The sequence below is a fragment of the Giraffa tippelskirchi genome, chromosome 1 (assembly GCF_054371585.1).
Source record: "Giraffa tippelskirchi isolate mGirTip1 chromosome 1, T2T-mGirTip1v1.2.pri, whole genome shotgun sequence".
Lineage (NCBI taxonomy): Eukaryota > Metazoa > Chordata > Mammalia > Artiodactyla > Giraffidae > Giraffa > Giraffa tippelskirchi.
Genome location: NC_137275.1, coordinates 165,327,992 through 165,355,890, shown reverse-complemented (window position 1 = coordinate 165,355,890; position 27,899 = coordinate 165,327,992). Strand labels below are relative to the sequence as shown.

General features: G+C 41.4%; 1 protein-coding gene and 1 long non-coding RNA gene across 21 annotated transcripts in view; both read left to right on the top strand.

The window, feature by feature from the left end:
• TRPM3 (transient receptor potential cation channel subfamily M member 3) overlaps positions 1-27,899 on the top strand; it is an 885,588-nt gene that overhangs the window by 817,628 nt on the left and 40,061 nt on the right. For all 20 annotated transcript variants that reach the window (XM_081505094.1, XM_081505047.1, XM_081505037.1 and 17 more), the window contains 2 exons: positions 499-750; positions 6,637-6,811. In XM_081505094.1, the coding sequence (XP_081361220.1) occupies positions 499-750; positions 6,637-6,811 (427 nt within the window). The remainder of the gene's footprint in view (positions 1-498; positions 751-6,636; positions 6,812-27,899) is intronic.
• On the top strand, positions 10,928-15,185 carry LOC145511595 (uncharacterized). Its single transcript, XR_014057982.1, has 2 exons — positions 10,928-12,854; positions 13,614-15,185. It is a non-coding gene; the product is annotated as an uncharacterized LOC145511595 (long non-coding RNA).

The window sequence follows — 27,899 nt, the reverse complement described above, 5'->3', positions numbered from 1 at the left end:
CCGGAATACCAGTTAGAAGGCTACTGCAGTCATCTGGGTAATGGGATGGGGCTTAGGAGAGGGTGACAGCAGTGGAGGTAGTGAGAAGAGGTCCCACTAGGTTGTATTTGGAAATAGAGCTGATATGTTAATGCAGAGGACATGGGTGTGAAAGAGGGGAGTGAAGGAAACCTCCTAAGTTAGTCGTCTGAATAACTCAACATGGTGATACTGTTTACTGAGATGGAGAAGGATTTTGGAGATTTTCAGGGTATTAGGAATCAATAATTTTATAGCAAAACTCTAATGTGTGTCTTAGGATTGTAAGGCATCCTAAAGGATCAAACTTACTGCTTATATACAACTGAGCTAAGCTTAGGTCATCCAGAGCCTCTTGAATAGATAGAGGTAGACACAAAAAAAGCTACTAATGTCAGCTAACAGACCAAGCACTTTCCAACTGGGCTGAAAATGTAGACAGAAATCAAACCTAACCTCACTCTCTTTCCTGACTTTTAGATTTTGATGTCAGAGCCAGGAAAATTGCTACAAAAAGTGAAGGTGTGGTTGCAAGAGTACTGGAATGTCACAGACCTTATAGCCATCCTTCTGTTCTCTGTTGGAATGATTCTTCGTCTCCAAGACCAACCCTTCAGGAGTGATGGGAGGGTCATCTATTGTGTGAACATCATTTACTGGTACATTCGTCTATTAGACATCTTCGGCGTGAACAAATATTTGGGCCCATATGTGATGATGATTGGAAAAATGGTAAGCAGGGTCCTCTGATTCCATGTTATAAGTTCTCAGAGGAGGAGTGGTTATCATAGGAAGAGGGAAATCATTCATTTGGGCCTGCCATCACTGTCTGAGATGGCCCTGGAGGTGTTTTAGTTTTTAATTCCTTTCACGTGTTCAGAAGTTTGACTTCATCAACATACATAACTGGAGAATTCACTATCACTCACTCACTTACTGACAAATAAACATCATCTATTTTGTGCTGGGCACCTGAGTGGGAATTGAGTATATAAAGATCCTCATTCAGTGAGATAGATGATGAGAGAAAGAGAGTGGTAACTACCATATGGTGTGAGAATGCTGTAACAGAGATGTGTATAAAATGCCACAGGGACATAAAAGGTTGATCAGAGAAGGCTTCATGTGGAGGTTACATTTTAGCTGGATATTGGAGAAGATATGGACATCCACTCTCAATGTTTAACAGATTTCTTTTTTCTTAATGAAGTTCTAGAAAAATGTCTTCTCTATATACAGACGGAAGAAAAACCAGTTTAAGTGAGATGAATTATGTTGAGTTTGAGTTGAACATTAAGTTCTGTCAATATATCATGTTTTGTTACATTACTGGAAAATGATGTGTTAAAAACTAGGTTCCAGAATGATATTCCTACTTATTCTTCAAAAAAAAAAAAGAATCCCAAGTGCCAAGCTAATATGCTTCCCCACATATGGCTTTAGACTTGTTCTAGCATCCCTGGACCATACACTAATTTCTAGACTTTCTCCATAAAGGCTGAGCACTCACAGGACAGCATCAGTGTGAATCTGAAAATGCACCAGTAAATCAGCTCCCTCTCCAAACTCAGAAGAGGAAGAATCAGAACCTGATGCTCAGAAACTGGGTGCTTTTGTCAGTTAAACCATACACCTCATACAAAGAGAGGGAGAATTTGAATCTAAAAGGAAAGGGTTATGAGACCTTGAGCAATTTATTTAACAACTCTTTGAGATGCAGTTTACTCATTTCCAAGTAGTAATAATAAATGCAAATCTCATAAGGTTGCAGGGGTAATTGGAAATAACACATGTTAAGTGGCCAACTGTGTCTGAGTCACAGTAGGAAGATGATAAACTGTATCTTTTATCATTGTTAAAGTACAATGGAAAAAACTGAGCATACTTATTTGCTCCATTCCTAATCCTTTTGAACCTCGGAGAAGGCAATGGCACCCCACTCCAGTACTCTTGCCTGGAAAATCCCATGGATGGAGGAGCCTGGCGGGCTACAGTCCGTGGGGTCGCTACGAGTCAGGCACGACTGAGTAAATTCACTTTCACTTTTCACTTTCATGCACTGGAGAAGGAAATGGCAACCCACTTCAGTGTTCTTGCCTGGAGAATCCCAGGGACGGGGGAGCCTGGTGGGCTGCCATCTATGGGGTCGCACAGAATCAGACACGACTGAAGTGACTTAGCAGCAGCAGCAATCCTTTTGAACAAAAGCTTGGTGTTTATAATACCAGCATTGTTTAGGGAGAATATCACAAAGCACATTCTACAGTGTAAAAACTTGAATTCAGTAGTGAAAGCAAAAATCACTCAGTCGTGTTCGACTCTTTGCAACCGCATGGACTATACAGTCCATGGAATTCTCCAGGCAAGAATACTGGAGTGGGTAGCCTTTCCCTTGTCCAGGGTATCTTCCCAACCCAGGGATTGAACCCAGGTCTCCCGCATTGCAGGCAGATTCTTTACCGGCTAAGCCACAAGGGAAGCCCAAGAATACTGAAGTGGGCAGCTTATTTATTGTTTTAATTGGAGGATCATTAATGAATTCAGTAAGCTTGAGTTAATTAACCTCCAATTAAAAAAAAAAAAAAGCTTGAGTTACTTACCCAAAACTGAATCCCACTTGCTTTGAAAGGTTTTGACTAGAAAACAAATCTGTATCTTATTATATAACATTACCTCTTATATCATTGTACTTTAGTACTGAATTTGAGACGGTGGTGAAGATTTCCACATCTAAAAGCAAAATCTCCACCTAGTCTATGGGAGAGGTTTAGGAGACAGGATCTGTTAGCTCTCCACACAATTTGTATATAACAATGTGTAGATGTATGAATTTTCTGGGCAGAGGGGACAAGGTTCTATGAGATTGTCAAATATATTTTCAAGTGTACCCAATGAAAGTGAAGAACAGCTGTAAAATTAAGCCAAGTTTTCTCGACCTTGACACTATTGCTACTTTGGACTAGATAATTCTTTGTTGGGGGTGGGTGGGCTGTCCTGTGCATCATAGGATGTTTAGCAGCATCCTTGGCCTCTACCCACTGGATGTCAGTGATATGTGTGTGCATGAGCACATGCACATGTGTGTATGCACACACACACACATAACAACAACAACAAAAACATTTCCAGATATTGCTATATGTTCCCTGCAGAGCAAGTTGCTTTCTGTTGAGAACCACTGTATTATGCAAATGCATTATCTGATAGGTTGTTTTTCCTAATTGATCATTACCTTATTTCAGTATATAAGATTAGGAAGGAATCAAACCAGGCATATTACTTTTAAGAGGTTGGGTCACATTTAAATACTTGAAATAACTAAAGTCACTCTAATGCCCCACGTTTATTTTAAAATTCATCTCTGTCTTTTTAATAATGACATGATTATTTCCCCAGTTTTGTTAAGAATGAAACCTTACTGTGGAGTGAGCAAGAGAGATGTACTGCATTTTTCTACATTCTAACTTATTCTTAACCAGTTAGTGAAATCATTCATAAGTAGAAAATGAGTATATTTGGGGACTTTGTTGTCTTTCTAGGACTTTTAAGATAATTAGTTCAGTAATTGAACCACTGATCCAGAAGACAGGTAAACTATGCCTATAGAATTATCAGTGAGCCAGGTGGACTGCCAGAGTGGAAGCTTAACAAAATATGCCTCGATGTGATTATTCCAAAAACCCCTATTTAATATTAAACAGTGAAGTAACTTACCTGGTCCAGGCACACTTGAAGGCAGCTAAGGTACTTGGACTCAATACTGGTTAAGTATGTTTCCAACTGATCTTCATCTCTAGAATCACTTAATAGAATTCTGACATCTTTTCCTTCATATTCCACTTCTCAGTGGTTCTCTAAGCCTAGTACTAAGTTCACTTATGTAATGTGGATAAAAACAACAAAAATAGGTATCATTTACTATGCACCAAATACCATGTCAGACATGTCAATCATCATTACAACCCCATGAAATAGGCTTTAGTTTATTCATCTCACAATTAAACAGACTAAAACTGGGCAAGAAACAAAGGCTTCAAACTCCTCTCTCACTCCACAGCGTGACCTTTTTCAATTCTAATAATAATAATAATACATTAACTTTCATCAAGAACTACCCACATTGTTTCACACATTATATCATTTAATCCTTACAAAAATAATATGCATCATTACTGTTATGATTATTATCCCTACTTTACAAATTAAAAAGAAAAAACCAAGACCAAGAAACATGCCCAAGATCACCTAGTTGTTTTTGCTAGCAGGGCCAAGGTGAGAACTCAGGTATTCTGACACCTGAGGACACATGCTTAACCACTGCACTATGTGTTCTCCTCTATACAACCCAACCGAAGGATGTTTAAAAGAATGACAGACAATCAGCCCTCTTCATATTGAACCAGTTGGACAATTTTGGTTTAAAAGCAGAAGAAGCCAGACCCAGTTCTCACTAATAATGTCGTTTCTGCAGTTCACTCCAACAGATATCAGTATTTATATGGAAGCTATGACGCCTTTGAAATATGTGAAGTTGAGTGTTTGGGAACAGTGTTTGTTTGATTGTTTTGACCCTTTGAATAGGTATTACGATCAAGCAGAATGGAAACAGTCCTGAGAAATTAGATTAGAACAGTTGCTGTATTTACTGGCTGAATTTTCTTGGATCAAACTAGATCCTAAATCTCATAAGTAAACACCTTCCTCTCCCCACCCACCTTTTAATCAGTCTAAATAAACATAACCGAAAGGACCCCTTTGTGCTTTTTCATTAATAGAACTTTTTGTAAATAAATGATGAAAGAATTTTGCATGATAAGAGAGAGAAGGGATGAGAAAAGGACCCACGTTTCCTATAAAACCGCTGACTTGCTCATTTTAAGAGAGTTCTGAGGCTACTAAGTTGTGAAAAGAATAACTAGCATATATTTTTAAGGACAGTGAACAGATATGAATGAACATCAAATTTTGAGATATTTAGTTTCAAAGTCAGACAGTACTTGAGAGATTTTGAAGTTGCCTTGCCAGTTGATTAATTAACCTAAAATGTATTGAGCCCCTAGTGTCCTGAGGCCTACAGGAAGGCTGTAATGTTTTAATTCCAGTAACTGGCAGCATGGAATGTATCCTTGCAAAATGGAATTTAAAACTAATTTAAAGCCTTCATTGCCACTGATAAAATTATCATCAGTCTTTCTTTGTGGATGGGCATTCCTTCAGGAAATTTGATGTCCAAGAGACTTTTGTATTAGGTGGTTTTATGCAAGGGATACAAACCAATCTCCAACTAGCTTAAACCCAGGAGGGATGACTTGATTTACAGCAGGGCAAGATCGAAGCTACTGCACCCAGGCCACCAACCACCATCACAACCCACTGTCTCCTTCCCTGGAATACCTGCTTCATTCACTCTGACCTGTTTCCCTAATGGGAAACAGCCTTAGACACTCTGAATTCACTTTATTACAGAGAGAGCAAGGGAGCGTCTCTCCCCACTTCAGTTTAAAAAAAATCCAAAGAAAAGATTCTGGTTGGCCTGTCTTGTGTCTCATCCCTACCTGCTGTCACTGTTGCCAGACAGCAAGTTACCATGATTAACCCATCCTGGAAAAGACACCTACCTTTAGGGCCAAAATGGGTGGGAAAAACAAAAAACTGTTTCTGAAAGAAGGAGACAGTGGGTTCTGGCCAGGCAAAATTATATTTATTGCATCCTCATCTATTTTCAGTGATAAAAGGAAAGTAATTTGGCATATGAGAAACAGATCCCAGATAACATGTATCATGAAAACAAGCAAAAAAGAAAGAAAGAAAGAGGAATAAGAGATAGCATTCTACTTGAACGGAGTCAAGTACAAGTCAAGAATTTTATAAACATGTCAAGATGAAAATCCAGCATTTCAACAGCAAGCACAGAAATAGGCCATTAGGCTACTTGATTCTAATTCCTACAAAAAACACCCTCCGTAACTGATAGGATACAACGCAGAAGAAAGAGCAGAAAGAGTGGTTCTCTGAGAGACTGGTTTGTGGTAGAAAACTATGCAGTGAGGTGGGGCCACAAGAGTAAGGCAGTTTAAGATGGATATTTGGGTTGTCTGAGTCTTGTTTACAAATAATTATTCTCTTAGGCTTTTCAGCTCTTGATAAGCCTTTCAGAATTTGGAGAATTTACAGCGTGGCAATAGTTGTCAAAATAGTTCAACTATCCCAGTTCCAACTTTGCTAAGAAGAAAGAGACCCAGCCAAGGACATTTGTCTTTCCCAGGAGCGGAAAAAATGTTAGTACTGCATTCACAGGCTCAAGCTTCTGTGTCATATGACTCTCATGCCTAGTCGCAACTAGGTCCCACAGAAAACAATGGAAGATGAAGAGGTTCTATTGTACATGTGCTTTTTGTTCTTAAATGATTTTCTTGGTAACTGATAAGAGTTGTTTTAAGAGTTGTTGGACACTGGTTTCAGCAGACCAAGTGGTTACTTGACCACAGCTCCCTGTCTCAACTTCCCTTAGCAGCAGTCTCAAAAGTGAACCAAGTTTTCCATCAATGTCAGCATCACAGGAATACTCAGTCATTCTGGTTTTCTTTTGTTTCTCCCTCTGCTTCCCCCCACTTCCAGATGATAGACATGATGTATTTTGTCATCATTATGCTGGTGGTGCTCATGAGTTTTGGGGTCGCCAGGCAAGCCATTCTCTTTCCCAATGAGGAGCCATCATGGAAACTGGCCAAGAACATCTTCTACATGCCCTATTGGATGATTTATGGGGAAGTGTTTGCGGACCAGATAGACCGTAAGCAAGTTTATGATTCTCATACACCAAAGTCAGGTATTTAACTTTAATTGGGTCATATCTTTTCCAAGTTCATTTGTTTGTTCTCAATAAATGGCTCAAGATAGAGGACTGATTCCTAGCTTGCTATCTTGGAGGAAAAAAACAATTATAGAAGGTGAATATACAATTTTAGCAAAGTAGTCCTCGGGTGTTTTTTCAGGTATGTCCTTCCTGTGACATCTGGTGTGCCAAATTTGACCAAGAATGAACCATTTTAAAAGATCTAAATTCCTTGGGGATTCAAAATCCTGGGGCCATGTGTTGAATATTTCAATATTAAAAGTATATTATATCATTACTCCCCATCCCTATCCTAGCCTTTAAAAAATAATTTCCTTGAGTTTGACTTCAGAACAAATAAACAATTCTCAATTTCGCCATCAGAATCCAAGAGTGAGGGCAAACATCTGTATGGTGTTTTCCTTGCACTGGAAACTATTCTCCAGCTCCTTTTCCCACTGTCCTAAATTATGTGCTATTGAGACTCAAAAGAAGCTAGTATTCATTGCCTGGAAGTATGGAAAATGCCTTAGGTTATAAACTGAGTTGCTTGCTTATAAATGCCAGAAAAAAATAGTATCTATATCATGAAGTGACTCATTGTGGGGAGTGAGTGCCAGCAGGCCCCCGATGCTTCATACCCTAATAGATGCTGATTCTCTGTAATAAACACCCTTCTTGTACAGAGCTTGAAGATAGTTGTATCCTACGAGTCTGTTCCAGCATTTTATTTGGACCAAATGTCAGGGCACACCAAGCATTGGGAAATTATTTGGGAAGAAAGCTTCAGAAAAGAAATATCTTTCATTGTAGAGGAGTTGAATCCCAGGAGCAACCATTTCTCATTTTCCCTCAGGAGTTTAGGTCTAGAAATAACATCCTACCAGCATTGTTGAATTAACATTTTTCTAACATTTTTTGCTGACAGGCCAGCCATCTGAGCTCTGGACTGTGGACACAGATTAGAGTTATATAACTAGATAGTATAGCTTATTAAGAACAGGAGCAAAAACTAGTCGGCATCCCCCCACACCCACCCCTGCCAGTTATAGGTAGGACTGAGACTAGGAAAATAAGGACAAATGATCTAAAAGTGTGAGTCCTACAGGCCTGTGAAGAGTATGTGTACAATAGCCACAGAACACACTAGTCTGTCATTTTCCCTTCCGTGATGAGATTTGAACAAATACTCTTTTCTTCTCAAAATGAGTTATCTGAAGCAAGATGTTTTTTTTGGAACACCTAATTGGAACAAATAACCATTTCATGAGACTTAGCCAACTCACTGAGCAAAAATTCTAACTCCATCTCCCATTTGGAATATCTTTGACAATGTGCAGCCTTCACCAAGACACCTTTCCAGGGACTGGGGAAAACTCTTTTGATGTCATTCTTTCAAATGGTCCCTGAAGGCAACATAACACTTGAAAGCCCACCTGTGATCATTCTTCTCAGCAATTAAATGTACTATTTTTCCCCAACAACTTGCTTTTCCACTTACATTATTTTGCTTTTCCTATCTCTCCTTTCTTCCCCTAAATGAAATTAAGCCCTCATAGGTCTGTTGACAATGCGACATTTTGGGATGGGAGAAAGAGGGAGGTGTAGGTGTGCTTTATGAGTGGAATTCTGTCCGTCCGTCTACAAGTGGCCATTTATTGATGTTGTACTATGAACGCAGCCTAGTGCAACAAACACCACCATTTGGCTGAATCAGAGGATCTATCATCGTTATTTTAAAGAAGGGCTGATTGTAGTTTAGAACTTGAAAAAACCCTGGAGATGGAAGTGTGGTGTTTTGCGTGAGTGAAGTATGAAAATAGATGTGCCACATTGTTGATTAAATCTGTGATGCCCTATGTGTGTGAGAATAAATTTCTACCCCGTATCCTACATACCCCGGTATGTAGCCAACCCAGCCTTGGATGGATGCAACCTTCATGACTCCCTTCCCCCAACCACTTACGTTCCATTGTGATGTTCTGAAATTGGCTGCGGTAGTAGCCACTGTTCTAAGCTAAATCAGCCAGTTTATTGTCTAGAGTGCTAAAGAGTATTTGTCCTTTCTCAAATGGTTATAGAAGGCTGCTCCCAAATCTGTCATTAAATTTGGCCTGTGTCATTGAACATCCCTGTCCTTTAAATGATTTGATTTCCATGTTGTGGCACTGAGTGAGCCCAAGGGAGATTGTGTGACAGCCCCACCCTGTCATTCAGAACTGCCCAGGAGACTCGGTACCGAGCTGTTTGAGAAGGGTACAAATCGTTTATGCTGCCCTGCGGTGTCTTGCCTCTTTTCTGTGCCATGTCCAGGTTGGTTTGTGAAGCATGTGTTCAGGCTAATTGGATCTCATATCCACCTGGACTGCCAGGGTCCACCAGCCCCATCCTGTGAACATGCCCTGTGGGGGCCTCTCCAAGCACTGCTCATTCTTGCACACCTTCTCAGAGGGACTCATTTGTAACATAATGCACGCGCTCCATATCGAACTCTTTGTTTTTAGCTGCAAAAGTGCTGAAGCCATTTCATATTGCAGAAATAATCTTTCTTAATTGGAATAAATGTATTATATGTGGTTGTATAATGGGGGCTGCAGGGTGTGGGGGGAGGTTATTAACATCTGTCCCACACCTCAGAAGGGAGGACAACTTTAAGTGCCCTCACTTCTGGGAAACAGTGTTACCCAACTACAGATTTTTAAAATACATTTCATTTTTTTCTTGTAGTTTGTCCTAAACCCAGAGAACATCAATAAGGCCAAAAAAAAGCTAGAATGAAACTTCTAAGGTTACTTTCCAAATGTGCTTAAAGACTAAAGGAAAAAGAGGGAAAGAAAAAAAGAGTGTAAATTCCCAATGACTTTTCACCTCTAAGCCAGGTTGGATGAACACAATGATAGTCCAGCCTTAATCTCAATTTATCTTTAGTTTAGCAGATGAAACATTTGTTTTGGTGTTGAGAGCAGAAGTGAGTGTAAGAACATGATTGGAAACAGCAGATAATAAAACTCAGGAAAAGAGAGTGACAATCTGCTCTGTCTAGACAGCTTTGCCAAACACCCTGATTAACTGATGGGGGTTGAACTTGCTGTCATTGTCTGATTGGTTGGTTCCTAGTTGTTTTTTTTGAATAGCCCCAAATCATCTCAGATGTCTATGTTATATATACTAGCTCTCTAAGACCCAATCTATGGGCTACCATGAGGGAATTTGGACTCTGGGTTGCCAGAACTATTGCTACCAAATGATGGGATCCTTCTGGGCCTCTCATTAAATGAACCCTGTTTCGTGGCTTCTGAGAGCTGGTCAGGATCCCACTGGAGCCTGAGGGAAAAAAAGCTATTTAAGAGAAGAGGAGGTGCAGAATAAATTTTCAGCACATTCATTCCAAGGCTGGGGCAAAGCTAAAATTAGATGGATTTTAGCCATCTGAGAAATCTGGTTCTACATTTTGGTGTGTGAGGTGCTTGGAAATACACCTTTATTGGCAGAGAAAATCGAGTGTCTCTGGCTTCCTCAAGTCTCTGAATGAATGAGACTTCCCTTTATTTACAGAGCATCCTTGTGTTGCCTGCTGTACACACACATTCTCCTGGCTGTACCAGGGCAGGGGGAAAATGAATCATGCTCTTGAATGCATTAAATCAGCATCTAAATTTAGTCCTTCTTGCTGTCTCTCTGACTATTTTCACAAGTTTGGTTAGTAATGTGAAAGCAGAATGTCCAAAATGTACTTTCTACCATGACAACTTATTATTTGGTCGTTTCTAGTCACCCTAAATTAACTATTCAACCTACTTAGTGCATAGATCGCATTTTTTTTCTTTTATTGCCTAAGGCCTTTCCATCTGAAATTAATAGATTATCTGAAGTAAGAGGGATTTTTGTGCTGTCGTTTGGTTTTGCTCATTTATTTATTTACTATTAAAAAAAAAAACAAACCTCTGTAGGCTTGTTGTCTGTGTGATGTTGACTGGATTTAAAGTGTTGCTTTTGTCATAAAACAAGGGGCGTGTATATGCATGTACAGTTCAAACATTCTCCTGTATTACTTTTCTGTCTCAAATTATTTGTTGCTCATTTCAGGTGTGGAAATTAGGATAGCACAAGGCCAGTCTCTAAAATATGCCTGCTGTGGTGAAGCTTAGAACAGCAAGAACAGAGAGGGTGGCTATTGCTAAAAGTTTCACTCCAATTCTGGAAACTCAGGGCTGTGTCTCTGTTTGGTATTCGGGACTGACCTTCACTAATGAATTCAGAGCACACTAATGCCTGACAGCTATAGCACGGGGAGTGTTGCCTGACCAAGGAAAGTATTTTGGAAAAGACAAACTTGAGCCAGAGCCAACTTTTGGGAAAGGGGGGAATTGTTTTGCTGGGTATTGTTTTTTCAAATTGCTAAGGAAGCAAGCCAATATGAGGCACCACCACCATTTTCTGTCCCTGAAAGTCATCTTTCACTCCAGAGAATCCCCACCCGACTTGTTTACTAATACAAACTGAGGCTTAGCAGCCTTACAAACAGCAGAACTATCTGCAGACAGGCCATTGTGATGAAATTCAGTTCACATTATGACCAGCATTTGTTCCACTGTCATCAGACTGATTTTAGCCTTTGCTCACAGCTCAGGCTCCATTTTTAATTTGTTCATTCTTCATTCAGTGGAATCCATTGAATCCATCCAATGGATATTTATTTTATTCCTACTGTGAACTGAACATCTAGATACAGAGATACATGTGACAGAGACATTGTCCTCAAGGACTTTGCAGTCCTGGAGACGCAGACTGACATGGTCAATATACGTGTGGATGGAGCCCCAGACAGCAAGTAGCCAGTTCTTCCTGAGGTGAAAGGAGGGGCACAATAGAGGAACCCTTGCAGAGTGGGACGGTTGAACTGAGCCCTGAAATATAAGTAGATATTTGCTAGGCAGATGGGAGCAGGGGAGTGTGAAGGAGAAGAATGACATTCCAAACTGAGACTTAGCATGGACAGTTCCAGGCTCAGCAGGTAGTTTAATATGGCTGACTGCAGGGTGAGAGGCAGGAGGCAGGAGGCAGGACAGATGGGTCTGAAGAGAGATAGGAGCGTAGATTTTAGAGGAGTTGTACCTCATGCTCAGGGTAGTACCGTGCTCTGATATAAGTTTTAGTTGAAGCTATCAAGCAAAGTGTAAAGGGTCCGTAAAGGGGATGGAGCTGGGAGCTGGGAGGACCTTAGCTAATATAGTAGCAGTTGGGATGGAGAAGATAGGAAGCAGGAAACTTCAGGAAGGTAAATTCAGAAGGACCAGGACAGAGTCAAATGGTGCAGAAGGTAGTAGTGCAGGAAGTGGATGAGAATTTAAGATGGAGGAGTTGAAGTTCACTCCAAGGTTTCTGGCTTAGTCTAACCAGTGCTGTCACATACTGAGATAGAAGACCCAGGAGGAGGACCTTTGCGGGGAAGGGGATCTGTTTACTTGGGCTTAGATGGAGCTTGAAGTTTCCATGGCAATGTGAGGAAAATCATGAAGAAGACTATTTTGTATGTAGAACTCAGGAGCTAAGTAGAAAGAGCTGTATTGAAGATACAGATTTGGGGATCGAGAATATAATGACCTGTCAAAGCCACGGACAGAGAAGGCAATGGCACCCCACTCCAGGACTCTTGCCTGGAAAATCTCATGGACGGAGGAGCCTGGTAGGCTACAGTCTATGGGGTCGCTAAGTGTCGGACACAACTGAGCGACTTCACTTTCACTTTTCCCTTTCATGCACTGGAGAAGGAAATGGCAGCCCACTCCAGTATTCTTGCCTGGAGAATCCCAGGGACAGCGGAGCCTGGTGGACTTCTGTCTATGGGGTCTCACAGAGTCGGACACGACTGAAGCGACTTAGCAGCAGCAGCAGCAAAGCCACGGAAGCGAGTAAGCTTTCCAAGGAGCACAGGCAGAGAAGGCCAGAGCAGAACACTGAGAATGGGGGAGTCAGCAGTGCAAGAGAAGAGTACAGTTAAGTGGGTATTTAAGAGTCCATTCAATTAGACATTTAGGAAATCACTGGTGACTTTGGCTAGAGAATTTTCATTTCAATGGGGAGTGCAAAAATCAATTAAAGTGATTTAAGAGTAAATGAGTACCAAGGCAAAGGATTTACCAGGGAAAAGGGAGGAAGAGAAGTGTTTTATATATATGGGGGGAGTGGTGTCAATGAAGTGAGGCTTGGCAAAGAAAAAGTATTGTTTTGTAATCACCCCTTGGGAAAGCTACTGACTCAGTATCTATCAAAGAATCACTTAGGGCCACCTCTTTGCATAGTTCAGTTGTCTGTTTTCTCAGTCAAAACTCAGCAGCCCAGATCAGGAAAAGTAAATAGCTGGATTAAGTCAAGATTGAAGCTTTGTTGTGCCAATATAGCAAAAATAAAGGGGCCTAGGGATTTTGAAGAAGCTTGCAAGGGTTCTTAAAGTTATGCATTATGAACTCTAAGATGGAAGGTAAAGAAAATAAAGGTACAATGTTGGTAAGTAGCTCCGAATTGAAAAGAGTAATCAAAGGACTAGACTTCTAGCCTGAACACCAAGTATTCTGAGAACTAAGGTTCCTCAGAGCAGTGACGATAAGATGCTGTCGTCAGAGAATGGTAAACTGGTACTAAGGTGGGACATTTAGGATAATGATAAAGCCCAAGAGTGGCTATAAGAATGGGTTCCAGGATACACTGGAATTGAGGTCCTGCATAGTGAAGCTAGCTTCTTCTGTGTTTGTCACTACAGGTATTAAAGTGTCCATACTAATGATACAAGATGGAGGAGACAAGAAGACTCTGAGCAGGATGACCTGAAACTCAAGGGAGAAAGGGCTTTTTGCACAAGAGTGAAAAACAGTGGTTTAGAAGAGGCAAAATATCAGTGAGAATGCAGACAGGACTTATGGGAACCTCACTGGCAGATGAGCAGAAATGTGTTATTTCCATTTGAGAAGGTTACAGGGAGGTGATGTCTTCATGCAAAAGGATTTTAGCTAAGGCAAGAAAATGCAGTATAAGAAAGCAGAGGAGTCTGTGTTCAGTGGTAAAGGTTTTCGAGAAAGCTCTGGGGAAAGGGAGGAAAGGGAGAAATAGGAAAATTCAGTGGGCAGAAAGCCCAGCATCGTATGAAGACAATAGCATAAGGCAAGATAGTTAAGCGGAAGAGTTTGCCTTGCAAAAATTAGAGGATCATGGGTAAGAAATGGTTGTGAGAATAACTTTTCCAGATTGAGGTAGCTGGAGACTAGAGCCTGGTAGCATAAGAGGCAGATGAGGATGATGAGATCTAGTCTCATAGACAGACAAGAGTGACCATTGCTCAGGTTTCCAGGATTGTGTTGGAGACAAATTATTCTGGTGCCCATGGAGTGGGTATGGCTCCTAGGCCGCAGATGCAGATACTGCCAGAAAAATCAACTGTATTTTTATTACAATTCTGCTTATTTCTATTTTGCATACCTACCCTCTTACACTAGGGAGAAATTATGACCTCAGGGTCACCCCTCTTTACTTTCCCTGAGGTAGGTAGATGTTGGGGTGAGTCAGGTTGTAGTTTTGAGTTATCGTCTACACATGTCCACACAGTTTGCTGCTAAAATGTCCATTATACTCATCACTGTGAAAATCTAGTTGACTTATGAGGTCTTCCCCTTCCCACAGTCTCAAATCCTAGATACTTTCTCCCTCTGGGACTCTGCTACCCCAACTGAGCTGCCAGGAAGGCCATGCAGCCTGAACCTATGAAGCACTTGCAAACTGGCATCTACTCAGAAACAGCCTCAGATGTGTGCATAGACGCACATTTCTCTCCTTTCCCCTCCAGTCTTGCTCCTGCCAGAACACTTTCACCTGTTCCCTAGATTCTCCTTTCTGTTGCCCATTCTGTGATATACATATACATTCCATATACATGTGCATATTGGGAAAGGGCATGGCAACCTACTCCAGTATTCTTGCCTAGAGAATCCCATGGGCAGAGTAGCCTGGCAGGCTACAGTCCATAGGGTTGCAAAAGTCAGATATGACTGAAGCAACTCAGCATATATACATGTACATATACATACATATACATATACTACAAATGCTTGAAAGTCCAGAGAGCTTATACATCTGAACCACAAAAGCAGCCAGAGACTTGAAGGCTCTCTCTGGGTTGTGCCTTGCAACCCCTCCTTCCCTGATTCAGAGGCAATACCTGCTTGCAAGACAAGCAGGAAAAATGAGTGAGTATTTCGGAATGCTATCCCCCACATTGATTTAACCATCTTGTAAGGAAAAACAGGATGCCCCAAAGAAAAATAAACTTGTTGGCGCCAGGCATGCTAGCTATAATCTCTGTGTTTCAAAGGGAGGGTTGTGTGTGAAGGGATCATGATCTACGTCATAATAAATCATCTCACAATATTGCTGTGGGATTTCCCAAGCTCTCAGCATGGTAGTAGGTCTTATAAGTTCTGTTAGACTAGCCCTGTCCTAGAATCTTCTGTGAAGGTGGAACTGATATAGACCTGCACTTTTCATCACATGTGGCTAGTGGGCCCTTGAAATGTGGCCAGTGTGAAGGAAGTTTTAATTTAAAGGGCTGTGTGTTGCTAATGGCTACCCTACTGGACGGCACAGTTCTAGTATAAAAAATCCTTCAGAACACCAGCTCTGTGAGAGCCAGGAATACATCTGCATTCTTCCCTGCTGTAGCCTCAGCATCTCAAACTGTGTCTGGCACACACACACAAAAAAAATAGCTCAGAAAATAGTTGATGCATGAAATAAACCCCTTGATGTAAGGACTAGAAAGAGAGTAAGGTTGTTCTCTGCTTTACATAGTTTTCAAAAGAAGATTTCAGTGATACATAATGGAATTTGAAAATTTTCAATTGAGAGGATGAAAAAGAGTTACATTTATTAAAAAAAAAAGAATGTAAAATTTGGGTGAATTAAATGTAGTGATCATGGATTCATACTTCAAATACACACACTGACACACAGAAAGTGAACTCAACTGGGATCCTAGGGTTGATAACTTCATGCAATATAGCTGAATTTGTATTCAAGAAGAGAATTACAGCCACATTTAAGAAATATTTATTGAACAAGTCATCATTCTAGACTTTGTGCAGAGATAGAATGTTGGATAGCAGAAGAGAGGATGAAGGGAGCAAGACCAGAAGAAAGGGAGGAAGGGCGGGAGGGTGGTCAGGCCATTTGTTGCTGAGGACCCCTGAGGAAGGAAGACAGGGCTGTGTGAGCCTAGTTGTGGGGCCGGGTGAGACCGGAGCAGAAACCCCTGCCAACTCTGTACTGTACCACGCTGGAGCTGGTTGCCATGCATCCCCTAACAACGACCCTTTCCACAGGCGCAGTATTCTGACCAAACACACCAAGGCAGATGGCTGATTTCTACTCAAAGCAGAGCAGAGCACATCCTGTCTGATAACGTGGCAAGATTTTAACTGATGTTTATTAACAACAACCGAAAAATAGACTGACCTCCACACAGGTTAACTATTAGCAGACAGTCCCAGCAAGATTCACATGTTAATTGTTTTCTCTCAAATGTGACAAGATAAACCTGCAGCCTCAGTAAGGAAGGGAGGAGGGGGGAAGAAAGGTGCTCAAGATCTTTTACAAGATACTGTCCAGTGGAGCGTACAGCTTCCTGCTGTTAGATTTCAGACTCTGTCTGGCAAGTGACGTTTGACTCAATTGCTTGGCATTCAGCCAGATATTTGGTATCTAGAATATCAGGCCTGAAGTTGAGATGAGGACATGCTTTGCAGAAGACCCCTATAACTTAAGGTCAGATGCAGAATTTTGAGTCTTTGCCATGATGACACACTCAGTTCAAGTAGATAACATCCACTGATGAGTTAAAACTAGAGGAGGCTATTTCTTGATCTGGGTCATCATTACGTGATAGCAGGATGTCATCATCACAGTGTAATACAAAAAGGAATAAAGCAGACATCCTGCTATCACATTTTCCAGATTCTAGTTAGAATGGGTTCATTCATTCAGTGACATTTACCAAGCACTTCTGTGTGCCAGACACTGTGCTAGGAGCTGGGGATTAAAAAGAGACATACATTATTGCCTTGGCTTTGAAAAATGTCTAGTGGGGATGACTGAAAAGTAAACAAATCAATACATATTTCCATAGAGATGATGTTTAAGGACTTAGCTCAAAGGAAAGAAAATACTTTCATTTGAGAGTGGGCGGGAGTGAGCGGGACGTGAAGTGGAGAAAAACAAGGGAGGGCAAAGTACAGCCAGAGAAATTCTCCTGGAGGTAACAGTTAAGCTGGATCATAAAGGGTATTAAGAGTTTCCCAGACAGATCGTAAGAGGGCATTCTAGACAGAAGGGCCATTGTGCACACAGGCCAAGAGAGATGACAAGCCATACCCGAACACAGCAGGGCAGTGAGACTCCCCCCTTGAACCAGTCAGTTAGGATTGGTGCCCCCTACAAGGTGCTCCCAGCCTCCCTTACCTACCCTGGGTTAGTGTATGGCACCATATTGGTTTTTTCTTCTTTCTTACGTGTATCTCCCCACTGGACTATATGCATTTTGAGAGGGTGAAGGCCACGATTTGTGTGCATCTTTTCCACCATATTTGAGTGAGTGAATGGAGAAGAGGTTAGAAAGGCAGATTGTAAAGCCTTTGTATGTTAGGCCAAGAGATTTAAATCTTTTCTGATGGGAAATGCACAGTTTACCTTGCGTGGAGCTCATTTCTAAGTTAAAGCTCCAGTTTATGGAATTTGCATGTTGTGAATGTCAAGTGGTGATACTGTGGTTGGAAAATACACAACCATGATACCCATTTCAGGGAAGTTAGATGAGCCATAGAAAAACCTTTTGTTCCAAAATGTGTTTTAAAAAAGAAGTAACAAGTTTTGAATGATCAAAACATCATCCCCTGAATAGGTTAAATCTACTGACTCTTCTCTTGGTGTGAAATATTCGAATCTTTCATCTTAACCGCGTCCCACCCACCCACCCCACCCCACCCCACCCCCGCAAAGTAGCTGAAATCAACATTCAGGGGAGGAAAGTTAAAATGGGGGCAGGTAAAGAAACAGATGGCTCCAGCAGGAAAGGCAGACTTTGAGCAGCCAGAGGGCTTCGTGAGGCGACTCTGTGCCTGGAGGGCAGAGAAAGTGAGACGGCTGTGGGGACATTCAGAAAGAGAGGTGGTGGCAAAAACAGCTATGCCTACCTTGCAGTTTTGCCAAGGGCCCTGGCAGATGCCCGGCTTGCCTCCAAAAACAGTCTTCTCTGCTGTCTGCAATAAATTGCTGATGCCTGAATTTAAATATCAGGACTACTTGAAGTTCTAAAAAGCCTCAGGCTCCCCTAGTTCAGGTTGCAGGTGCTGGAGTTCCCCACTCCAGCTTCTCCAGTTCAGTCAGGTTTCTCCTCATCTACAACCTGGCTCTCCCTGTGAGAGAGGATTAACAGGTACAAAAGAGAGGAAGGAAGAGAGAGAAAAGGAGTCTCATGCATTCAGGTACCACCCTCTCTCACCTTCTCCTTCAGTTCATCCTTCGTTTATCTTCAGGTCCATTAAAAGTCCACTTCCCAGGAAACGCAAGGTTCAGAAAGCCCCAGGAAAGCCAACAGAAGTTGGAATACCCTCAGAGAAGTTTTCTTGTGACCCCAGAATCTCCCACCGTTAAGTCTACCTCACTGGTTCTCAACCAGGGACAATTTCACCCCCACCCCTACTCTCACCCCAGGGGATGTTTAGCACTGCTTAGAAGTGTCTTTGTGTATCACAACTCAAAAGATGCTACTGGCATCTAGTGGTAGAGGCCAGGGATGCTACTACACAGGACAGCCTCCTAACCAAAAAAATCATCCAACCTAAAATGTCAGTAGTTCTGAGGCTGATAAAACCTGTCTATCAGAATCCAAAATTCATTTTTTAATTGTTGTTTCTCAAAGAAAAATGGCACAAGGTAGCTAGTTACCATCAACATCTGCAAAGTCCTAAAGGACAGATCTGAGAAGATCCCAGGTCCTCACAACCTGATACCAGGAACATAGTGTTCTAGGCCCCCATCTGCCATCCCTTACAGAGTTTCTCAACATCTCTCTGCACTCTGCTCACTCATTTGATCTTCAGACCAAAGACCAAGTTCGGACATTGTGCAATTATGGTGTCAGAGTAGTCAACATGATAAGCCACTTTTAGCAAGGCCCCATCTCCTGTTCCTGGGGACCAGTTTAGGATGGAATAAATCTAGCTACCACTGCAATGAAAAATGAGGAAAACCCAGAGGCCTTACCTATGGTTCACAATTCACTAAATATTTTGCTGGTCCAGGTAGAGACTAACAAACTTCAAAACTTCCCAAGTTTGTATCTGAGAGATGCCAGTGGTTTTTCAATAGGAAAGCAACATCCTGCGTGACTAGAGAAAGTGGCCTGAGTGACCTTGGAAGTCCTGTGAAATTGTCCAGTTCAACCAGTCCAGCTCATCATCTGGGATGAAGCAGGAAGGAGAACCACACTCCCCGTGAGCAGACTCAGTAGGTACAGCTACTGGCCAACTTAACACCACGGGACCAGATCCAAAACCATTTTTAAATATTTGCTGCAGCCAGTGATTCTCTCCTGAGTAGACCACAGGATCCAGCTTTACAAAATCACAGTCCTTGAAGTGAAGGAATGGAGTCTGTGGCGTGCCCTTTTTAATATTCTGAACAAGGGCTTTATAAGTAAAATGCCACTGTGAACTGAGTGGTTGCAGTACTGCTCCAGGAAAGCCAGTTGCTGACAAGTACTTCAAAGTAAAGGATGCCACCTGAGGAACATAGCGTTCAACAGCCGGAGGAACTGTGTATGGCGTATGCGGTTCTATTATACAGCAAGTACTTGAATATACAGGGCGGGGACACCTCCATCAAACAGGCCAGGCACTAACAGACGAGATTCTTTTCAGTGAATTTAAGATTATACAACCTGTCAGGAGTCTATATGAGATAACCAAGTGTCGAAAATGTCACTGCTCTTTGAAAAATGTACAGCAGTTGCACTTAAGCAGATTGTACTAAATATAAGGGTGCCTGAGTTCTTTATTAGCTGTCAAGTGTATTACAAAGGCTGTGTCGTGAAATTCATGGGTTTCTCCTGGCATTTCTAGGCAAAGGGAAGTCAATTAACATTTGCTGAGATCCTGCTACAATGGCTGGCACTGGACCAGGCTCAGGATATTCTGAAACGTGCTGAATCCTGATTTACTGTCAGTGTACAAAAAGAGTAGAGATTAAGTAAATTCCTTACGGTGCACAGCCAGGTTGGTAGAGGCGGAATTGGAACCCAGGCCTGTCTAACTCCTAAGTCAGTGCTCTCATCTCTACTTTGTAACAGAAGGCTGCTTCCATCTGATTCCACAGCTCTCCTTTCTCCTCCTCAGCTCGCTCCACTGACTGGACCATAGTCATACATTTATTTACCTAGAAACTACTTATCAAGTGCCCTGCTTGGCCCTGGAGAGAAAGTGGTGCACAAGAGAGGTCTCATCTTTCCCTTAGTGGTAATTACCTTCTCCTGAGTGCAGGTGAGAGGTAGATAGTAAACAAATAAATACTTTGGGAGTAGTAATAGGTTCCATAGAGAGGGTCACGGAGTCATTGGGATGAGGATTCAGGGTACAATTTTGCATAGAATGGGAAAGACCTTGAAGAGATGTTTGTACTGAAATATGAATGATGAAAACCCAGGTGGCAGGAACTGGGGAAAGAACATTCCAAACAGAGGGAGCAGAAACAACAAAAGCCATGTGGTAGGAATGGTCTAGTTGTGTTTAACTAGAATCAGAAAGAATGCCTGTGTGACTGGAGTTTAAGATGTAAAGCAGCTCAAGTTTGTATAATATATTTTGGTGGAAATCCTGAGTTTGAATGTGTGATTTAATTCTAGGTTGTTGTTCAGTTGCTAAGTCATGCCCGACTTTTTATGACCCCATGAACTGCAGCATGCCAGGCTTCTCTGTCTGTCACTATCTCCCTGAGTTTGCTCAAACTCATGTCCATTGAGTCAGTGATGCCATCCAACCATCACATCCTCTGTCGCCCCCTTCTCTCCCTGCTCTCAATCTTTCCCAGCATCAGGATCTTTTCCAGTGAGTCTGTTCTTTGCATCAGGTAGCCAAAGTATTGGAACTTCAGCTTCAGCATCAGCCCTTCCAATGAATATTAAGGACTGATTTCCTTTAGGATTGACTGGTTGGATCTCCTTGCAGTCCAAGGGACTCGCGAGAGTCTTCTCCAACACCACAGTTCCAAAGCATCAGTTCTTCAGTGCTCAGTCTTCTTTATGGTCCAGCTTTCACATCCACACATGACTACTGGAAAAACCATAGCTTTAACTATACAGACCTTTGTCGACAAAGTGATGTCTCTGCTTTTTAAAACACTGTCTAGGATTGACATATATCTGTTCTTCCAAGGAGCAAGCTTCTTTGAATTTCATGGCTGCAGTCACCGTCTGCATTGATTTCAGAGCCTAAGAAAATGAAATCTGACACTGTTTCCACATTTTCCCCATCTATTTGCCATGAAGTGATAGGACCGATGCCATGATCTTCATTTTTTGAATGTTGAGTTTTAAACCAGCTTTTTCACTCTCCTCTTTCACTGTCAGCAAGAGGCTCCTTAGTTCCTCTTCACTTTTGCCATTAAAGTGCTACCATCTGCATGTCTGAGATTTGTTATTTCTTCCAGCAATCTTGATTCCAGCTTGTGATTCATCTAGCCTGCCGTTTCAAATGATGTACTCTACATATAAGTTAAATAAGCATAGTGACAATATACAACCTTTCCCAATTTGGAACCAGTCTGTAGTTCCATATCCAGTTCTAACTGTTGCTTCTTATTCTGCATACAGGTTTCTCAGGAAGCAGGTAAGGTGATCTGGTATTCCCATTCTCTTTAAGAATATTCCATGATTTGTTGTGATCCATGCAGTCAAAGGCTTTAGCATAAAGTAGATTTTATTAGTACTTCCAGCCAAAGTAGATTTTTTTTTGGAATTCCCTTGCTTTTTCTATGATCCAGCATATGTTGGCAATTTGATTTCTGGTTCCTCTGCTTTTTCTAAATCCAGCTTGTACATCTGGAAATTCTAGGTTAGGGACTGGATTTAAGAACAGATCAACAACTCTGTAATCATTCAGAAACCAGCCCACCATCATATGCTGATAGGAGGGTAGAGAATCTTCCAGAAGCCAGTGGCTTTCAGAATCAGGAAGGGAGCCACCCTTTGGCCTCACTGAAGGGCTCCCTCAACACTGGGATGGTGGTACTGTGGATGCTCTCAAAAACACCCATCATGGATGAATTACACCCACATGGAAAACTCACTATACCTCCCAAGAGGAAAGTTACCTGTCTCTGTGAATATGTCAGATATGTTATCAAAACTGTGAACACCTTAGGAACATAAACAAGGATACACACTTGTAAATGAGACATGCTCACAGACGGGTCAGAAGATTACAAATTGTGAAGAGGCAGATAAAAAATGTTAGCCGTGAGAAACCAGCACCATGCACTGGATATAGCACACTCAAGGGGAAAATATCTTACACAAGATTTTGCCTTGGGAAGTTACCATTAGTCCCATAGCAGTTCACAGTTTACAGAGTGCCTGGTGTGCATGCAGAACTCAGTTAAGAATGGTTTGAGGTACTGTAGCAGGGACAGCCCATGATGGAACCAAGAACTGGGTACTCTGAATCCCAGTTCTGTCACCTCCAATAGCTCTGTGACCTTGAGCAAGTTGGTGACCCTCTCTGTGCTTCAGTATTCTTAGCAAATTTAGGACAGTAAGGAAGTTTGCCTTGGTGTACGTCTCCCACAGCAACACTATTAAGAAAAAGAGCAGTCTTTCCCACATCAATATAGTAAACACAAGAAATACAGGGGTTCATGCATATTAGTGTTTATGATGAAGCTAAAATCTGCATCTGTGTCAAGAGTGTGATGTGTTCAAAGAAAACATTAATGAATAATGGCCCTGGTGATGTGCAGATGTGCCAAATTAATGAAATTTTGGGAAAGAATGAAACAAATTTGCACTTTAAAAGGCACAATATCAAGGACTTCTCAGAGATAAGGTGGTATTGGTGGTAAACAGGGCAGGGGTGAAGTGGAAATGCTTATAGAGCTGAGTCCTATACAGCAGATGTTCACCAAGCTGTTGCTTAAACCTCCAGTCCCTTGCAGCAGGAAAGCCAGCTCCAAATAGGTGCAGGAGCCTTGAGCCATCCAAACAGCAAGGTGCTTTCCAGCATCCTCTATTCCACTGTGTTCTTTTCAGACAAAATCCATTGAAGCAGTTAAGCCAAAACAAGATGTCTCAAATAACATGCCTCTCGCTTGAGTTGTGCTGTGGTAAAGAATCTGCCTGCCAGTGCTGGAAGTACAGGAGACACGGGTTTGACCACTGGATCAGGAAGATTCCCTGGAGTAGGAAATTGCCACCCACTCCAGTATTTTTGACTGGGAAATCACATGGACAGAGGAGCCTGGTGGGCTATAGCCCATGGGGTCACAAAGTGTCAGACATAACTGGGCGACTGAGCAGGCATGCACACTCTCTTTACAGCAATGAAGAACCAAGGTTCTGTCGTTGCTGATCATCATGAAGACCAACGATGATCTTTGCCCTATTATGTCTGCCTTCCAGCCAACCTGAAAGTCATTGTGGATAGCTAATGCAATTTCTCATCCGTTCATAGATTCAGCAAATGTTTAGAACCTACTGTGTTCCAAGCACTATGGTGGGTGCTAGGGGTATAGTAATGAGTAAAACCTGAGTAGGGGGATCAGATATCAAGCACAGAATCTCACAAACACTTAATCCTAAGCTCTGGTAAGTGTGTGTTCAAGAAATAGAAGTGATATGAGAACATCAAACAAGGAGACTCAGGGAAAAGCTTTCTGAGGAAGTGACTTTTTTTGTTGAGCTATGCAGAATAAGTAGGAGTTTGCCAGGCAAAAAGCAGGAGAACCCAGGAGTAGTCTTTGCCAAGGCCCTGAGGCAAGAAGGAAGTAACTCTTGCCAGTAACTGGGAGAAAACCAACATGATAGAAACATAGCATACAAGGGAATATATAGTTTGAAAATAACTGAAGAGCAAATGAGGGTCAAGTTGTCTAGGACCTTCTAGGCCAGTGTAAGGATATGAGTTTTTTCTTAGATTTAGTGGAAAATTTTTGAAAGACTTGTTGCAGAATTTACTGTAGTAGTGATTGTGGTGGTTGTGTTGTTACATACATATGTGTGTGTGTGTATACTTTTGTAAGTGTGTGTATGTGTGTGTGATGTGAATTGCATGATTTGGTCAATTAGCATCAATCCAGCGGTTACCATGGGGACTGTTGAGGGCTCAACAAGCACCAGATCATGATGAATAGGAGTGCAAACCTGAATTCCAGGCAAAGTTTTGCCCTCATATGCTAGCTATGAAGACCTGAACCCAGCCTCTAGCTGAGCAATGAAGTGATTGGTCTTGTACTACATCAGTGGTAATTTGACTTGGTAGCGTGGTCTCTGTATTTTGGAAATTTTATCTTGAAATTCAAGGAGTGTTTCTGCCTACGCTCCTTGCTTGGGGGCCACCACTGGTATTTAATAGGTGGGGTTCAGGGAGGGCCCATGTCCTGCAATGTACAGGACACTCACACAGTCAAGCATTGTTCTCTGTCCCACACAGCACTCCAGTGTTTCTGCAGGTATTCGTGTAGGTGAAAAACCTGGATATGATTATCTGAGCCTAGCTCCATTTTACATTTAAAGACACAATATTTTTGCATGTTTTTAATAAAGAGCAAATTTTTCCAGGAATGAAACCACTGTAAAAATTGATGGCAGTGGTATTTTGTTTGCTTTGGACATTTCCCAAGGGCTGTTCACCGTTTTGAAAAGTCAGCTCATCAGTGACAATGCTACCCATTGTTCTTGAGTCTTCTATTCAGTCTTCATTTGTGTCTGTCATTCATGCAGATTCTTCACATAGGTGTGAGTATCTGCCCACTTCACTGTGGATTGTGAAATAGTCAGACCTGAGCATTTTATTATTATGTTATAAATCGCTTTCCTTTTATTCTCCCTGTATTTTTAAAATTAGAACATTATGTTGATTTTTCTGTAATTATGCATACAGGTAAATTATACCATTGATAAATTTTATTTCAGAACAGTAAAGGAAAAAATACAAATATTTATTATAAAAAAGAGTTGTTGGATCTGATAAGACTGATAACAATGAACAAGCCTTTTTGGTGCTTCAAAATATTATATGATTTTAAGAATCTAACTACCTACTATCTTTGGATATTCTCTTGGTAACTTTAATATGTAGAGAATTCTATGTAAAATTTTACTTTGTTAAATAGCCCAGAGAGTTATCAAGGTTGACACCACGTGAGAAGTCACGTGAGAAGTCACAGCACTTGAAAAGTCACGTGGTGTCATTTATCCTCAATATAATATGGCAAGACAGACATTTGACCTTTGTGGTGGTTGTTGTTCAGTTGCTAAGTCACATCTGATTCTTTGCGACCCTGTGGACTGCAGCCCGCCAGGCTTCCCTGTCCTTCACTATCTCCCTGAGTTTGCTCAAACTCATGTCCATTGAGTCAAGTGATGCCATCCAACCATTTCATCCTCTGTTGCCCCCTTCTCCACCTGCCCTCAATCTTTCCCAGCATCAGGATCTTTTCCAGTGAGTCTGTTGTTCGCATCAGGTAGCCAAAGTATTGGAGCTTCAGCTTCAGCATCAGTCCTTCCAATGAATGTTCAGGACTGATTTCCTTTAGGATTGACTGGTTGAATCTCCTTGCAGTCCAAGGGACTCTCAAGAGTCTTCTCCAACACTCCAGTTCAAAAGAATCAATTCTTCAGCTCTCAGCCTTCTTTATGGTCCACCTCTCACATCCGTACATGACTACTGCAAAAAACATAGCTTTGAGACCTTTGTGGTATTCTTCCCCAAATTCTTTAATTCCGGTCTGATCAGGAGGGGAAAAATATATGAAAAAATCAAACTGAGTGATATTCTTCAAAGCACCTGACCAGTATTCCTCAAAAATGTCATGGTCATAAGAAAACAAGGGAAAAAAAGTAAAAAAACAGGAGGACTGAGGAACTGTCACAAACCAGGAGACTAAGGAGATTTGATGACCAGATGCAACATAGCATCCTGGATGGGACCCTGAAAGAGAACAAAGACATTAGCAGAAAACTGATAAAATATGGACCCAAGCCTGGAGTTTAGTTAACAATAACATACCAATGTACATTTCTTCATTTCAGCAAAAGCACAGTAGTTGTGTAAGACTAACTCTAGAGGAGATTAGGTCAAGGGTATACAGGAATTCTCTATACTATCTTTGCAACTTTTCTCTAAATCTAAAGTTATTCAACTTTTTTAGTCCTTTTAAAAAACGTAGGAAGACATTAGGAGTCCCACATTTAAAAATTATAGTTTTACTAAAGATATAAAAATGCTCATCATATGAAAAGATACAATTAAAACAGAAGAAATGTCGTATCTTTCTTGGACCCTTATACTCTAGGATCAATATATGAAGAAAACAAAGACGATATGGAAACCATTGTCAGCTGATATAAAACATCTTGTCCTTAGTGAATAAACAAACGCCAAGAGACATGGTAGAAATGGAGGGAATAGAGTGGCCACATCCAAATGAATTGAGACCAAGCTTTGAAGGAGGAAAAGGGCCTTGCGGGCAAGACAGAAAGGCTGATTGACAGAAGCAGGTTATTCTTGGGAAGTTTGTATCAAGTAGTAATGAGATATAAGGGTAATAAAAATAATAATAGTCAATACTGAAATAACACTGTCTGTAATCAGGCATTGTCCCACATGTTTTGCAAGTGCTCACTCAGTTATTCCCCATAAATAGTCTATGAGGTAGGATTGTTGTTGTTGTTGTTTAGTTGCTAAGTTGTGTCCAACTCTTTGCAACCCCATGGACTACAGCCTGCCTGGCTCCTCTGTCCATGGGATATCCCAGACAAGAATACTGTAGTGGGTTGCCATTTCTTTCTCCAGGCAATCTTCCCAATCCAGGGATCAAACCTGAGTTTCCTGCACTGCAGGCTGATTCTTTACCACCGAGCCACATGGAAAGCCCTGAGATAGGGTTATTGGCCCTATTTCTAATGGATAAGGAAACTGAGTCACAGAGAATATGATGTACATGTTAGATTGAACTATGAAGTTGCCATTTTTGTAGGTCAAAATTATTTACTCTCAGAAATTTCATGTGGTTTGACCTAATAAGTAACTTGCCCAAAGTCCATGGCTGTTTTGAGAGGCAGAGCTAGACTTTGAACCCTGGCAGCTGGCTCAAGAGTCTGGGCTAAGAGCTTTGCAGCTAGAGGGCCTCTTACAGACATGGCCAACACTTACTGAATGCATACTCTGTACCCAGCCCCATCTAAAGTTTTACACGTATCAACAAGTCATTCATCTTTGTATCAACACTCCTGAGGTAGGTATGATAATCACCCAATTTATAATTGAGGAAACAGAGACTCAGAGAACCTAAGTGACCTGCCAAAGTTTACACAGCTAATAAATGGCAGAGCTGGGATTTGAACCCAGGCTGACTGGCCCTGGAGCTTGGATCCAGTGCTCCTTGCCTCTCATGTATTTGTAGATGTGATGTGACAGAATTTGAACTGAGATAAGCTTTCACTGCATTTCAGTACTCTGGAGAGGAAAGGCTTTTCCTGTCAAACCTCAGTACAGAGCCTCAGGACTTTGCATTGGAAGGACACAGGAGAATGGGACATTGTATTTTCTGGACAGCTCAAAATGAATGATGTTGTTATTCTGATGGAGTAGAAAACTGACCTCATAATTAATTCAAAAATAAGGAAATAAAAGACGGATGAAAGATAATGGAGCAAAAGGAGAGAAAGAGAATGTGAAAGACTAGAAGATGGATTATAGAAGGTATTTTAGACATTTCTATGCTGGAGATATTT